Source organism: Salvelinus alpinus, chromosome 11 (assembly GCF_045679555.1).
Source record: "Salvelinus alpinus chromosome 11, SLU_Salpinus.1, whole genome shotgun sequence".
Lineage (NCBI taxonomy): Eukaryota > Metazoa > Chordata > Actinopteri > Salmoniformes > Salmonidae > Salvelinus > Salvelinus alpinus.
In genome coordinates this window covers 51,501,591-51,517,804 of record NC_092096.1, presented here as the reverse complement: position 1 = coordinate 51,517,804, position 16,214 = coordinate 51,501,591, and the positions used below count along the sequence as shown (strand labels likewise).

At 41.6% G+C, this 16,214-nt stretch overlaps 1 protein-coding gene and 1 long non-coding RNA gene across 2 annotated transcripts; both read left to right on the top strand.

The window, feature by feature from the left end:
• Positions 1-986: 986 nt before the first annotated feature.
• LOC139533426 (uncharacterized) lies at positions 987-5,614 on the top strand. Its single transcript, XR_011666744.1, has 6 exons — positions 987-1,065; positions 1,170-1,281; positions 1,820-1,919; positions 2,454-2,555; positions 2,948-3,049; positions 5,357-5,614. It is a non-coding gene; the product is annotated as an uncharacterized lncRNA (long non-coding RNA).
• Positions 5,615-8,095: 2,481 nt separating this feature from the next.
• LOC139534348 (serine/threonine-protein kinase Nek11-like) lies at positions 8,096-13,094 on the top strand. Its single transcript, XM_071333428.1, has 9 exons — positions 8,096-8,750; positions 8,963-9,065; positions 9,259-9,362; positions 9,447-9,530; positions 9,814-9,875; positions 10,024-10,098; positions 10,596-10,650; positions 11,062-11,250; positions 11,352-13,094. Exons 1-9 carry the CDS (start codon positions 8,625-8,627, stop codon positions 12,204-12,206), a joined length of 1,653 nt encoding a protein of 550 aa, XP_071189529.1. The 5' UTR covers positions 8,096-8,624; the 3' UTR covers positions 12,207-13,094.
• The last annotated feature ends 3,120 nt before the right edge of the window (positions 13,095-16,214 follow it).

Sequence of the window (16,214 nt, the reverse complement as noted above, 5' to 3'; positions counted from 1 at the left end):
GCGTAGAGACTGAAGTTCTTCTCAGCTCTAAGCACCAGCCCGAGCCAAGACAGTCAGTAGCTGCCAGCCAGACATGTGTAACCTTCTGATGGAACTAGGAGCCATGAAGGCCCGACTGACAGGTACAGAGAACAGTTGGAGGAACTGAAAAAGATGGAGGCTGTTGTTGACTCCTACATGCAAATGAAAGTTATCAAAATCCAATGTTTAAACAAATGAATTTCTATATCATGTTTTCAAGGGTTCAGATTGATAATGTGTTTGTTTTTGAGCCAGATGCCTGTAAGCCGAAGACAAATGTCCATTCCTAACAAGAATGGGCAATAAAGTTTTGAACTTAAAGCGGAAGTTCGGCCATTTTTATATGTGGCCTTATTTTCACACATTTTGTGCTTGTAGTTGTTCCCCCAAACTGTTTTTAAAATGATTTGTATATTTTGTTTAGTTACAGAGTCATCACTTGCCATAGACTACAATACATTATTAAAATGTGTCTAAAACATGTTATAAAACACTCCAACCCAACTAATATTACATCAGAATCTCTGTCTGGATAATGTCTCTGCACTCAATTTAAAAAGCAAATGTTCCACTGTCCCATAATACCATATTTGCATAATTTTGTTATAAACAGCATCATTCACTGTGATTTTTTTTTGTGCTAGGACATTATCCAGACAGAGATTCTGATGTAATTTCAGTTGGTTTGGAGTGTTTTATAACATGCTTTAGACACATTTTGATAATGCATTGGAGTCAATGGCAAGTGAAGAATAAGCAAAATGTGACAAACAATTTTCTCTGTAACAAAATATGAACAAAAACTTTTTGGGGGATTAACTAAAGCACAGAAAGAGTGAAAAAAGGCCACATGTAAAAATGGGTGAACTTCCCCTTGAAACTTGGGAATCAGCTGCTAACAAAGAAAATGTCACATGATACTGTTGTTTGATCAAGCAGCACAGCTCACAACCATGGAGACCAGACTGTCAGCTGCAGAGAGCCAAGTGGAAAGGCTGAGGAACATGGAGGTGAATGTTGCTCTCCTACACAGAGAGAACAAATGTAATCTAAATCTTTTGAACAATCACTTATTTTTGTGAATATATTAAGTTCAGAATGATAATCAACAGCTGCTAACATACAGAATGTCGTATGTATTGTCATAGCTCAAGTAGCACAGCTGACAGCCATGGAGAGCAGACTGAGCACCAGTGAGAGCCGGATGGAGAATGAGCACCAGTGAGAGCCTGATGGAGAGGATGGAGACAAAGCATAAAGGTGAAATGTGCACTGTATTTTCACCTGTCTACATTTTAAAGTGCCATCATCACTGACCAGTAGGCCAACCAATTAAGTGCTTTACTGTAATAGATGTCCATTAAAGTGGGGGAAAAATTGCTTTTTTAGTGGTCTGAGTTGGGAGAGGAAAACTGAAAACTAGCTGTTAGTGGTTGATAGGTTTGAAACTGCCTTTGTTATTTAACATTTACATGTTTAGTCATTTAGCATAAACTCTTATCCAGACCGACTTATAGGAGCAATTAGGGTAAAGGGCACATCGACACCTTGTTGGCTCAGGGATTCGAACCAACAACTTTTTTATTGGTCTATTAACAAATTTACTGTATGGTGATTTCACAATGGAAAACCAAAACTCTTGCCCATGCAAATCTGCTGATTAGAAGGTCCTGTGTAGACAGGAAATAACAACACTGATCCCATTTTTTGTTTCATCAGCTGTTGCGCAATATGAAATATGATCTGCCTAAATAAATGTTATTACATATTTGTTCAAATTCCTTTTTTTACGTTTCAGGAGAGGAAGCTTCAAGATTTGACATTGAGGATCAACACCACAGAGTTCAGAGTGGAACAACAGCAAACCCTGCTGGACGAACTGAGAAGACACATTGAGGGTAAGGGACAGGGGATACTGAATAAAAAAAGAGTTCACAGAAATAGCTGTATACAGTACATCTCGGGAGATACTTTTATGGAGTAAAATAGTCTGTGCAAAAAATACAGTAAAACTCATTGTAATCTGGCAGTGTGATTTAATTCGTAAGTTTTCTTCAACAATGTAAGGATGTGATTAACAAGAGTTTAGTAAACTGATTTTAATGCAGGTTGTTTAAGCAAAGTTTCAAATTGATTCAACTTGCAATATTATATATATAACATACAGATCAAATCATGTTGACAGTAACTACCTAGGAACAGGCTCAGTAGCAGAGCTGTCTGGGATAAACACTTAGGTCTCTACTACCTACTATAGCTGATTTGTGCAAGCATTTGAGAATGGATAAAGGAATTTGCTCATGATTACAATCTGTAGGCCTATCAGGGTGTCAGTCAGACTGCCAATACCTGTGTTTCTGTTCTATTTCTTGTTTCTGCATCTTTTACAATCAATACAGTCTATCACAGTGCCATCCATTTTGTCACCAAAGCCCCATACACTACCCACCACTGCAAGCTGTATGCTCTCGTTGGCTGGCTTCATATTCGTCGCCAAACCCACTGGCTCCAGGTCATCTATAAGTCGTTGCTAGGTAAAGCCCCGCCTTATCTCAGCTCACTGGTCACCATAGCAGCACCCACCCGTAGCACGCGCTCCAGCAGATACAGTGGGGCAAAAAAGTATTTAGTATTAGATACAGTTAAGATGGGCAGTTTGCTATTTTGCATAAGCAAATTGGGACCAATAGGCAGTTAACACTGAGATATATGTTTAATAAAGAGATCCAGACTCTGAATGTAAGTTTTCATACATATACGTGATATAAAAACAATGTGTGGTTTGCATCACTTAACGCCTGATGTTGCATATACACAACGTGAATTTTTAGTGGCTATACTTAGCCAAAAATGAATGTTTTTCTTAGAAAATTTACTCAGGCATCTCTGGACATCTAATGAGCATTTTGCATGCATTGAATTTCAGAAAAGCAGAACTGCCGTGTTGACAAGCTGCAGAGGCATGCCATTTGGAGTGACGATGTCCAGTCTGGTATTTACAAAGATCCGCCACCAGATGGTGTCAAAGGTGTTTATTAAGATTTAATCTAGAAGAGAGTGATGTTATTTTATGTTTTGATGGTTTACAGACACGTTAGCAGGTGTTAAAAGACACTGTTACGTGTATGTAACATCAGGTGTTAAAAGCGTAAGTGCCTCAGTCAAGGGCACATCAACAGAGTATTCACCTTGTCGGCTTAGGTATTCAAACAAGTGGCTTTTCTGTTCCTGGCCCAATGCTCAAACTGCTAGGGTACCTGCCAGCATATTCACTGTCTTCATCAAATCAAATTTTATTTGTCACATACACATGGTTAGCAGATGTTAATTCGAGTGTCACGAAATGCTTGTGCTTCTAGTTCAGACAATGCAGTAATAACCAACGAGTAATCTAACCTAACAATTTCACAACAACTACCTTGTACACACAAGTGTAAAGGAATGAAGAATATGTACATAAAAATATATGAATGAGTGATGGTACAGAACGGCATAGGCAAGATGCAGTAGATGGTATCGAGTACAGTATATACATATGAGGTGAGTAATGTAGGGTATGTAAACATATAAAAGTGGCATTGTTTAAAGTGGCTAGTGATACATTTTTTACATACATTTTTCCATTATTAAAGTGGCTGGAGTTGAGTTAGTATGTCGGCAGCAGCCACTCAATGTTAGTGGTGGCTGTTTAACAGTCTGATGGCCTTGAGATAGAAGCTGTTTTTCAGTCTCTCGGTCCCAGCTTTGATGCACCTGTACTGACCTCGCCTTCTGGATGATAGCGGGGTGAACAGGCAGTGGCTCGGGTGGTTGTTGTCCTTGATGATCTTTATGGCCTTCCTGTGATATCGGGTGGTGTAGGTGTCCTGGAGGGCAGGTAGTTTGCCCCCGGCGATGCGTTGTGCAGACCTCACTACCCTCTGGAGAGCCTTACGGTTGTGGGCGGAGCAGTTGCCGTACCAGGCGGTGATACAGCCCGACAGGATGCTCTCGATTGTGCTTCTGTAAAAGTTTGTGAGTGCTTTTGGTGACAAGCCAAATTTCTTCGGCCTCCTGAGGTTGAAGAGGCGCTGCTGCACCTTCTTCACCACGCTGTCTGTGTGGGTGGACCAATTCAGTTTGTCCGTGATGTGTACGCCGAGGAACTTAAAACTTACTACCCTCTCCACTACTGTCCCGTCGATGTGGATAGGGGGGTGCTCCCTTTGCTGTTTCCTGAAGTCCACGATCGTCATCTTTGCTTTGTTTGCGTTGAGTGTGAGGTTATTTTCCTGACACCACACTCCAAGGGACCTCACCTCCTCCCTGTAGGCAGTCTCGTCGTTGTTGGTAATCAAGCCTACCACTGTACTGTTGTCTGCAAACTTGATGATTGAGTTGGAGGCGTGCATGGCCACGCAGTCTTGGGTGAACAGGGAGTACAGGAGAGGGCTCAGAACACACCCTTGTGGGGCCCCAGTGTTGAGGATCAGCGGGGTGGAGATGTTGTTACCTACCCTCACCACCTGGGGGCGGCCCGTCAGGAAGTCCAGTACCCAGTTGCACAGGGCGGGGTTGAGACCCAGGGTCTCGAGCTTGATGACAAGTTTGGAGGGTACTATGGTGTTAAATGCTGAGCTGTAGTCAATGAACTGCATTCTCAGAACCTGTCTTACCCAGAACCTGGGTACAACTCAGCTATAGCTATCAAAATCTATATTACAGACACCTACTACTCTAATTCAGACATCTATGCACACACATAGACACACACACAAACTGTTACAATAGGTTATGTTTATGACATGTATGCATAAAAATAAAATAAATCATTAACATGCCTATATCTTTCAATAAGTCACATAATTTGACTCGAACTCCAGTGCTGGAGATATTGTCTCAGAGGTTGAAACCCTCAGACAGATTAGTCATCCCCACATTGTAAACTACAAAAACTAATTTCTAGGTAACTACATTTTACTTTGTATTTTTATTTGTCTCTATATGTGTTTTCATTTGTTTCAGACACAGTGTATTGGAATTCAAGTTAATACAGTATCAGCAACTTCAACAAATGAACTACTACAGTGTTTATTTGTTTCACAAATAGTATTCTCAAGTAGTATTCACAAACAAAATACTAATACATTTTCACAGAGGATAACTGTTACTGTATAGTGACAGACCATTGTGCGAAGGGAAATCTCTCTCAGAATATACAAGGGCAGAGGACAAAGTCTACAGAAGAGTACTCTGAGAAGTAATACCTAGAAAATACCACACCACAACTGTTTTAATTTTAGGCAAAGCATACTTTACTTTGATACCTTCACAGATAATGGACTGTTTTGTCTAGATCTGCATGTGTCACTCCTGCTCCCGCTCCCCATCTCTGGCACTCGAGGGCGCCAGGCTGCCTATCATTACGTGCATCAGGCCTCATTGGACTCACCTGGACTCCTTCACGTTTTGATTGCCTTCGCTATATCTGTCTGTTCCTCTGTTTCATTCCTGTGTCAGCATTAAGGTCATTGTTTTTTCAGGAGTTTTCCAGACGCTTTCCTGTCCTGTTTCATGTCATCTTATGAATTAAATGTTCACTCCCTGTACTTGCTTCTCGTCTCCAAGCGTCTGTCCTTAAAGAATGCTGACACCACAATTTGTGTTACGCGAGGCGGAGCAGGTGAGCCCAAATGCAGTCTCAGGAAACAAGGGTAGGTAACCAATGTATTTATTGAAAAGCGGGAGAGGAGACGGGGTGCAGTCCAGGGAAATCTCGGGCAGATAGGGGGGTATCCGGACTGAGGCTGAGGCTGGGGGCAAGGAGATTAGGAACCGGGTAAGCAGGTCTGGAGCGGAATCCAATGAAACAGTAGAGCGGGGATCCAGGGAAAGGATGCAGGACTTAGGAGACAACAGACTGGAGACAGGTACCAGAGTCAGAGCAGACGGGACTGTAGCGGAAGAGAAAAGGCTAGGGAAAACAGGCACAACAGGATAACAAAATGTATGCAGGAACAAACAGCAGACTGACTAAGTAGAGGCTACGATCTGGCAGAGTGGCAGGGCTGAGTATTTGTAGGGTTCTTGATTATGGAACAGATTGCAGCTGGTGGGAATCTGCTCTGATTCCAGCACACCTGTCTCCAATCACACAATCGCATACACAGAGAGAGAGAGAGAGAGAGAGGGAGAGAGCACTGGGTGAGTGGTGGCAGGTTTAGGGAGGTCCAGGAAGAGAGGTAGAGGGCGTGGCAGGAGCAGATGCAGCAATTTGAAGCATCAGGTCATTTTTGTTTTGTTTTGTTGGTGACATCGGGTCCGGGTGCCGCCGCCGATGGAACCGGGGGTGCTTCAGCTGGCTCTTGGGGCCTCCATGCCTTAACTGGCTCAAGAGGGTTCCTTGCCTCGGTTGGCTAGGCAGGCTCCCACCCCGCGTCACGCCTCAGCCGGCTCGTCAGGCTCCCACGCCTCGTCTGGCTCGTTGGGCTTTCAAGCCTCGGCTGGCTTGTCGGGCTCCCACACCTCAGCCGGTTCGTCGGGCTCCCACCCCACGTCATGCCTCGTCCGGCTCCCACCCCACATCATTCCTCGTCCAGCTTGTCAGGCTCAGACGCCTCGTCAAGTCTCGGCCGGCTCGTCGGGCTCCCATGTCTCACCCCATGATAAATAAAAAAGTATACAAGTTTCATTTAAGGACCAAAACATTTACAGGTGTGCCATATTGATTGCAAAATAGTTGGGAAGAGATTTTTGATGTACCGATTCCATGGCACATGGCTTACGAACTGATACACAAAACAATGCTGGATTCAAAACTTAGAGCTTTTCAATTTAAATTATTACACAAAATTCTTGCAACCAATAGAATGTTATATATATGGGGGATACAACCATCCCATCTCTGCAGATTTTGCTCAAAGAGACCCGAAACATTAGATCATTTGTTTTGGTACTGTCCATAATATGTAGCTTGTTTTTGGTTGCAGGTTCAGGAATGGCTGAAGAATTGCAACATTTACCTGGAGCTCTGAAAATAGCACCGCTAGGTGATTTAAAAAGTCATAGTCAATCCATCAATAATATAAATTGCCTTTCATTTTCAATATGTAGAATCTATGAGAATAGAAAGGTTCAGCACTTTTGTGAAACATCACAGCGCAGTTGAAAAATATATGGCAAATAGAAATCAAAACTGGATGGTGTTCAGAGATAGATGGAAGGGGTTGAGTGGAGCTGAAGGATGGGACTAAAAACAAACAGAAGATAACTACCGTAAAATATACTGTGTCCGTAAAATGTATAAAGTATGTAAAAGCTGGAAGTAGAAGCCTAAGTGTTGTTGTCCGTTAGTTTACTCCAATAAGGGGAGGGATGGTAGGGTTAGAGAAAAATAATAAAGGAATATACATTTTAAAAATTTAATTTGTATATTTTATATTTTTACTACAAAAATATGTGGAGGATTGGAAATTATGCAGACAATTACGTTGATGGAAGACAGAATCTGCCTGCAATATTAAAGGTGATCTACCCATTACCCCCCCCCCAATTTTTTTTTTTTATAATAATAAACACACAGGTACGTACAGAGGACAATAAAAGCAGGAAAAACTAACAATTTGACAACAGTAAACAGCTCTTGTTTCATCATTTGAACTCTACTTCAGCCTAAAGGCATACAATAGGATTTCCTGTAAATCACATGAACTGAATGCTTTGGTTTAGTCCAAACGTCCCTATAGTCTCTCCCAGCTGACACACCGGTTGATAGTTAATCCATTATTGCTTGACATGTAATGCGGATATGGGTGTGTTTGTTTGATCAAACCACATAAGTAGAGGAGTCCTGCATATAAGACTGGACCTCCTATTCAAATCATAGGTAAAGTAAGACAGCAGCACAACCAGAAGACAGACAATATTCAAATCTTAGGTAAGGTAATCCAGCAGCACAACATTCAGACAGACAAGCAAAGGTAAACCTGTGTTAATAACATATACACCTTACTGGTATGGTTGTATTATTGCAAATCAATGTGTTTATACACTGAGTGTACAAAATATTAGGAACACCTGCTCTTTCCATGACATAGACTGACCAGGTAAATCCAGGTGAAATATTTGATCCCTTGTTAATGTCACATGTTAAATTCACTTCAATTATTGTCGATGAAAGGGAGGAGACAGGTTAAAGAAGGACTTTTAAGCCTTGAGACAATTGTGCCATTCAGAGAGTGAATGGTGCATTTGAACGGGGTATGGTAGTAGGTGCCAGGAGCACCGGTTTTAGTGTGTCAAGAACTGCAAAGATGCTGGGTTTTTCACGCTCAACAGTATCCCGTGTGTATGAAGAAGGGTCCACCACCCAAAGGACATTCAGCCAACTTGACACAACTGTGGGAAGCATTGGCGTCAAGGTGGGCCAGCATCCCTGTGGAACACTTTCGACACCTTGTGGAGTCCATGCCCCGACGAATTCAGGCTGTTCTGAGGGCAAAAGGGGTGAAACTCAATATTAGGAAGGTGTTCCTAATGTTTTGTGACCTCAGTGTATATGAAAATGTACTTTATTGATTTGCTAATTGACATGAGTGAAACACAGATTCCAGTGAAATTTAAAGATGGGGAAAACACAGAGTGTCCTTGAGAAGAAAGGATACACTACTCAGAAGGAGGTAGAGAATGGTGTCATAGCTACTGACAAACATGGTGACCAGTTCGTCATTAAAGAGATCAAATTGTATGAGGTAAGTGAGAACTATTTGTTATTTCTGAATTGATTACATCTTAGAGTTTTTGGAATGATCACAGAGGGATAGTATACATAATTGGTTTTCAATTATAGGCAACTCTGCAGATGCAACAATAATGACTGATAATGACATGTATTCATAAAGATAAACTAAATAATTAACATGCCTATATCTTTCAATAAGTCACATATCATTTGTTTTGACAGACATCTGTCCTGAACTCAAGTGCTGGAGAAATTGTCTCAGAGGTTGAATGCCTCAGACAGATTATTCACCCCCACATTGTAAGCTACAAAAACTCATTTCTAGGTAACTACATCATTAACTTTGTCGTTATATTTGTCGTTTTATGTATTTCATTTGTTTCAGAGACAATGTATTGGAATTACAAGGTAATACAGTATCAGCTATATCAACAAATTAACTACTACAGTATTAATATGTTTCACGATTAGTATTCTCAAGTAGTGTTCACACACAAACTACTAATACATTTTCACAGAGGATAACTGCTACTATATAGTGACAGACCATTGTGCAAAGGGAAATCTCTCTCAGAAGATACAAGAGCAGATGACTAACCCTACAGAAGAGTACTCTGAGAAGGTAACTGAAGTAATGACTAGAAGAATCCACATCACAACTGTTTTTATTTTAGACTAAATATACATTACTTTGATACCTTCACAGATTATGGACTGGTTTGTCAAGATCGGCATGGCCCTGAAGCATGTACATGACCAGGGCCTTCTTCACAGAGAACTGAGACCCCAGGTACTGCTAACAGAACATATTGTAAAGACTATTAGTTTATAGATAGCCTGTAAATAAACTTAAAGAAAAAGGAGGGTTGATAAAATGTAAGGTTTTATGTAAAGCCCTGTTTAAATAATCAACTGCATGTTATGATTTGTGGGGGATTGTTGACTTCACAGCGAGACAAATAGAGATTATTACACCAATGTATGTTTTGATTCATATCAGTGCCAAAATTAAATGATGGAATGTCATAAACTGTTGCTTAACACCTCAACTGGTATTTTCTTATCTATACTAGAACATACTTCTCACAGAATTTGAAACACTTCGTTTGGGAGCGTTTGGAAGTGCCAACGAAAAGTATGTTAGTTTGGCAATTATAAAAGGCTCATGTTGAATTTACACAACATACATTAATAGTTACATCAATTAATAGTTTTGTATTTTTTATTACATAAATGAGTATGGGGGGAAAATTCTGTTCATGTGACTTTTTTTTATTTATTAGGACTACCAACGAGGACGGAATAGTGGGTTATTTAGGCCCAGAGATTCTAACTGGTGGAATCTATGACACCAAAAGGTAGAAAACATTTAAGACGCATATTTAAATATATATTCCTGGAAAAATGTAAGGATATTGAGGTAATAATTTGCAATTTCCCTAATTGTTCAAGGTAACGTGAGATGAGAATGAAATCACAAAAGCTAACAAAACATTTGATGCTAGGTAATCCCTCATTTACTGTAACTTGAACCCTCTGTCACAAGGCCTATGATGTGGCATCATAAAATGACATGATATGTGTCACAAGCCATACGTTAGGTAAACCAGGCCAATAAGATGACCTAGACAATAATGAAAATGTGAAGGTGACATTTGCAGAGATCTACTGACATGGCTGTTACACCACACACACACGCACACGCACACACAGTGTTACCATAGGATATGTTTATGAAACATTTATAGAGGATTTATAACAGGTTTATAAGTGCAAAAATAAGCATGAGGGTTATGCAGTGTAAAATAATAATAATTACATGAGAATTAACGTATTTATTTTCCATTCTTTGCAGTGATATTTGGTCCTTGGGGTGTGTGCTGTATGAGTTGTGTACGCTTCAGGGTGCAGTAAGTAATCCTGCATTCAAATGCTCGCTGTTATTTCACATTTTCCAGTTGGTGAAGTTGTATATGACGTGAGTGCAGTCAAATAGTTTTAAAGTAGAAATAATTATTCAACCAATGAGATAAGTGTCTACCCAGCTGGCTTAAGATAGCTAACATTGACAAAGTTAAACTAGCTACATGTATCTTATAAAAATGATTAAGATTGTAAGATTGCTCTGTTTTATCAATTTTCCGCTGAAAAGTTAAAAGATCAGACAACAAAAACGTGTAAACTCAGGTTGCAAAATTCTGACTTGAAGGGTTGATCAAAATCCAATAATTCTGACACAAGTTGAACTCGTTCTATTTTGCCTGTCCACCACCCAGATAATGATGGATATCGTGTGATCATAGACAGTTATTTCTTCTCAGTTCACTGCAGAGAACACATTGAAGCTCATTGAAAAAATATTGGGGGGTCCTTACCCATCTCTACCAAAGAGCTTCTCACCGGAGCTCCGCGACCTCCTGTGTGACATCTTCCAACAAGACTCGACCATTAGGCCTTCAGCTGGTGAAATCATGGCGAAACCCTTCATTATCAGTTTCCTCACAAAAAAGGTTTGCTATGCAATATCAATCGTTCAATCATTCAATATGTCTGGTAACCATCTACATTTCCATTCATTAATATACATGTATGTATTCATTCATTTCTATAGAGTGAGAAAACTGTGGAGGAACTCCAGACAACCTTGGACAAGCTGAGAACTCTGGCAGACGGCTTGGAGAGTATGCACAAAGGCACCACCATAGGCAGTCTGACGGGGGGTGTTATTGGGGTAGCTGGAGGAATCACCTCTATAGTGGGGCTCATCCTGGCTCCCTTCACTCTGGGCGCCTCCCTGATCGTCACTGGGGTTGGTATTGGGGTGGCTGTCGCTGGTGGAGCCACAGCCGGAGTATCCAACATCACCAACATGGTCAATCAGTCCACCGACCGCCTAGCCATCAAGAACATCATCAAGGAGTTCCAGGAGAAGATGAACTCTGTGGTCACATCTCTACAAAACATTGCTGAGGGTTTGGAGACACTCATGCAAAGTAGCTCTTCTAAGATAGAAAGTGCCGGTTTCAATGTAGAGGCCGCTGTTGGTGCTGGGGTGAGGGCTGGGAAAGGCCTTGCGGGCACAATAGAGCTCTTCAGACTACTCCAGGTGGCCAATATTGGCAAGGTGGCAGCCCAAACTGCCAGGGCAGTGCATGTGGCAGAGGTGGCGACAGGAATATTTTCCGCTTTTTTTGTAGCGGTTGATATCTTCTTCATTGCCATGGATGCCAGAGAGATCCACAACATCCGACAGGCGAAGGCAAAAGAACAGTCAGTTGATACCAGTAAGTTAGAAGTGATGGACACAGACTCCACCACTGAGCTGACTCCTGGATGTGAAGAACCAAAGGCTGAGGTCAAGTCAGAGACCATGAAGTTCATCCAGACGATCAGACAGACAGCTGAACAGCTACAGGATAGCCTGGACGAACTGAGTGATGTCATCTCGTTCATTCCTAAAATCTAATACTTAGATGACTGACCTACTCAGTGATTGTACTAGATGCATAAACAACAGATCCAATCATACTTTAAAATGCAACTTGTCTGCAAAAGATAGGCATAGGCAGATTGCCTTTTTGATTCCCAGAACCTGACATAAATCCTTAAGACATTGGAGACACTCAGCTACAACTCAGCTACGATAACTAAGTGGTACAGATCAATTACACAGACGCCTCTACTTCTGAAACATTGAATTTTATATCATAACCATGTCATGGAAGTATTCTAATCAAAAGGAGAGACTTTAACATTTCTTCAAAACAAGTCAACTTTATTATTTAATTACTGCAGTAATGGAGCTTGTCAACGAGCCCCCCCCCCCCCCCCCCCCCTTAGATGATTAGTTGAGAGCCCAACCAGCAGGACTAAGCCACAGCATTTTATAGCAAAGTCCATCCTCCTGGATGTTCATGACAAATCACAGATGTATGGAATGGGTCACAAGGTTAGGATTCATTTGAAATATACTAATAATTCACAGCAAACAGTATCTGCTGTAAAGAGTGTTCTCATTGTGTAGAAACCAGAGTCTGGCCCCCAACTCCATACTGGAGCCATCTCCTCCTGTACCCCATTACAGAAACATTAACTCATGCTATGGAATGCGGTCTTGTTAGGCTTATCACCCAAAGACATCGTAAATCTTCTGTCAGTGTTAAATTTCCCAGAGGCCCACGTTCAGTTCACGCAGACACAGTTTTAAGAACCCTCTATTCTGTTGCATAAACAACCATTTGCTGCAATTACAGTATTATAACATAATCTTGAAATTTTGTCTACCATAACTGTCAGGATGATTTGATCTGTACATTATTTTCATCAAACAAATTGTATTAAAAATAGTAAGCAAGTGCCAAATGATCATTTTCAATCTATTCATACATGAAGGTGCATGGTGATTGTATAGAATTATATTAATAAAACACTGACTGATATGAAACATTATACATTAACGTTTCTTGGTGGTAAAATGATAAAGATCAGTGTAATGGCTTCTAGGAGTAGTGGGTGGAGGAGTCAGGCGCAGAGAGCAGGGTAGTTCAAAACGTGGATCTTTATTCCAAGAACAGAGTAACGCTCACGCCAAACACAAGGGCGCATAAATACCCAGTCCAACAAATAGGACGAAACTGTCCAGGAAAACGGAATCCACAATAATCCACACACCATGAACAGAAAAACAAGCCCGCACAAAAGCCGGCGGGCCTACCATGTTTAAATAGCCCAAAACAAAACCCAAACAAGAAACATGTGAAACTAATCAGACAAAACTAACTGAAACAGAAAAGGGGATCGGTGGCAGCTAGTAGGCCGGCGACGACGACCACCGAGCGCCGGCCGAACAGGAAGAGGCACCATCTTCGGCGGGATTCGTGACAATCAGTTAATAAAAAATAAAATATATAATGCACAAAATCTGTCTCTTGGCCTGATGATGGTAGCCTTTTCATGCACAAATACAAACTGGTAAACCCTGTTAAAGTACAAACAACCAATATATTTTCAAAAACGTTAACATTTAGCAGCCTGTTAGTATCCTGTACTTGTTTGTGTTTTACCTGTATCCTGGAAAATGTACCTGTCTGGGAATGGCCATATGTTAACACACAAGGACAGACTTGACCTCAGGTGAACCCAAAGAAACACATTAACCGTGTACACATTCTCCATGGAGTTCTTGGAGTCACAAAATGTCTACACTGTAAGACACCGTATAAAAGCATCAAGATAAATTACAATATTTATGCTGCTAAGAATACTCTGTTTGAGTACTTCCCTTTTATTTATTTTTCATGGAGTCCTTGAACATGTACCCTTGTTTCCCTGAGTCCTAAAGACACGGTAACATTGCATAATGTTTCACACGTAACGAGGCGTGCACACCATCCACCGCTTCGCGTATATAACTCGCTAATGTTCAATCACTGGATATAAAGTAGACGAGTTCAGAGCGAGAATCTCCTTCCATAGAGACATCTGGGATTGTAACACTCTGTTTCACGGAAACATGGCTCTCTCGGGATATACTGTCTCTGTCCGTAGAGCCAGCTGGGTTCTCAGTATATCGTGCAGACAGGAATTAAGAACGCTCCGGGAAGAAGAAAGGCGGGGGTGTATGTTTCATGATTATCCATTCATGGTGTGATTGTGATAACATAAAGAAACTCATGTCCTTTTGTTCACACAACCTAGAATACCTCACAATCAAATGCCGACCGTATTACCTCCCAAGAGAATTCTCTTCGATTATAGTCACAGCCGTGTTTAATCCACTTCAAGACGATACCACGACAGCCCTCAAAGACCTTCACTGGACTTTATACAAACTGGCAACCACATATCCTGAGGTTGCATTTATTGTAGCTGGGGATTTTATCAAAGCAAATTTGAGGAAAACGCTACCGAAGTTCTATCAACACATTGACTTTAGTACTTGCACTGCTAAAACACTCGACCACTGCTGCTCCAACTTCCTGTCACTTTCCTGACCTGTTTTCTCTTGTTTTGTATTTATTTAGTATGGTCAGGGCGTGAGTTGGGTGGGTTGTCTATGTGTTGTTTTCTATGTTGGGGTTTTGTGTGTTCGGCCTGGTATGATTCTCAATCAGAGGCAGCTGTCAATCGTTGTCCCTGATTGAGAATCATACTTAGGCAGCCGGGGTTTCACGTGTGTTTTGTGGGTGTTTGTTTCCGTGTCAGTAGTTGTGCCACACGGGACTGTTTGTCGGTTAGATTCTCTTTTGTTATTTTGTTTCGTGTAGTGTTCAGTTTATTGTTAATAAAACATGGACACTTTCCACTCTGCGCCTTGGTCCGATCCCTACACCTCCTCTTCAGACGAAGAGGAGGAAATCAGCCGTAACACTTCCGGGATACCTACAAAGCCCTCCCCTGCACACTCTTCAGCAAATCTGATCTCGACTCCATTTTGCTCCTCCCTTCCTATAGGCAGAAACTCAACCAGGAAGTACCTGTGCTAAGGACTATTCAACGCTGGTCTGACCAATCGGAATCCACGCTGCAAGATAGTTTCGATCATGTGAACTGGGATATGTTCCGGGGTAGTTTAGTCCCAGGGTTCTTAGCTTATTGCTGAGCTTTGAGAGCACTATGGTGTTGAACGCTGAGCTGTAGTCAATGAATAGCATTCTCACATAGGTGTTCCTTTTTTCCAGGTGGGAAAGGGCAGTGTGGAGTGCAATAGAGATTGCATCATCTGTGGAGCTGTTGGTGCGGTATGCTAATTGGAGTGGGTCTAGGGTTTCTGGGATAATGGTGTAATGTGAGACATGACCAGCCTTTCGAATCACTTTATGGCTACAGACGTGAGTGCTACGGGTTGGTAGTCATTTAGGCAGGTTACCTTAGTATTCTTGGGCACAGGCTCTATGGTGGTCTGCTAAAAACATGTTGGTATTACAGACTCGGACAAGGAGAGGTTGAAAATGTCAGTGAAGACACTTGCCAGTTGGTCAGCGCATGCTCGTAGTACACGTCCTGGTAATCCGTCTGGCTCTGCGGCCTTGTGAATGTTTACCTGTTTAAAGATCTTAATCACATTGGCTGCGGAGGGCGTGATCACACAATCTTCCAGAACAGATGGTTCTCTCATGCATGTTTCAGTGTTATTTGCCTCGAAGCGAGCATAGAAGTAATTTATCTCATCTGGTATGGTCGTGTCACTGGTCAGCTCTCGGCTGTGCTTCCCTTTGTAGTCTGTAATGGTTTGCAAGCCCTGCCACATCCGACGAGAGTCAGAGCCGGTGTAGTACGATTCGATCTTAGTCCTGCATTGAAGCTTTGACTGTTTGATGGTTCGTAGCGAGATTTCTTATCAGCTTATCAGGTTAGAGTCCCGCTCCTTGAAAGCGGCAGCTCTAGCCTTTAGCTCAGTGCGGATGTTGCCTGTAATCCATGGCTTCTGGTTGGGGTATGTACGTACGGTCACTGTGGGGACGATGTCACCAAT

Bases quoted from the DNA above. Each gene is read 5' to 3' on its own strand.
- LOC139534348 (XM_071333428.1), top strand. From the start codon at position 8,625: ATGGGGAAAACACAGAGTGTCCTTGAGAAGAAAGGATACACTACTCAG. The intron at 9,876-10,023 runs GTATGTTAGTTT...TTTATTTATTAG, and splicing joins TTTGGAAGTGCCAACGAAAA to GACTACCAACGAGGACGGAA. The intron at 10,099-10,595 runs GTAGAAAACATT...CATTCTTTGCAG, and splicing joins GGAATCTATGACACCAAAAG to TGATATTTGGTCCTTGGGGT.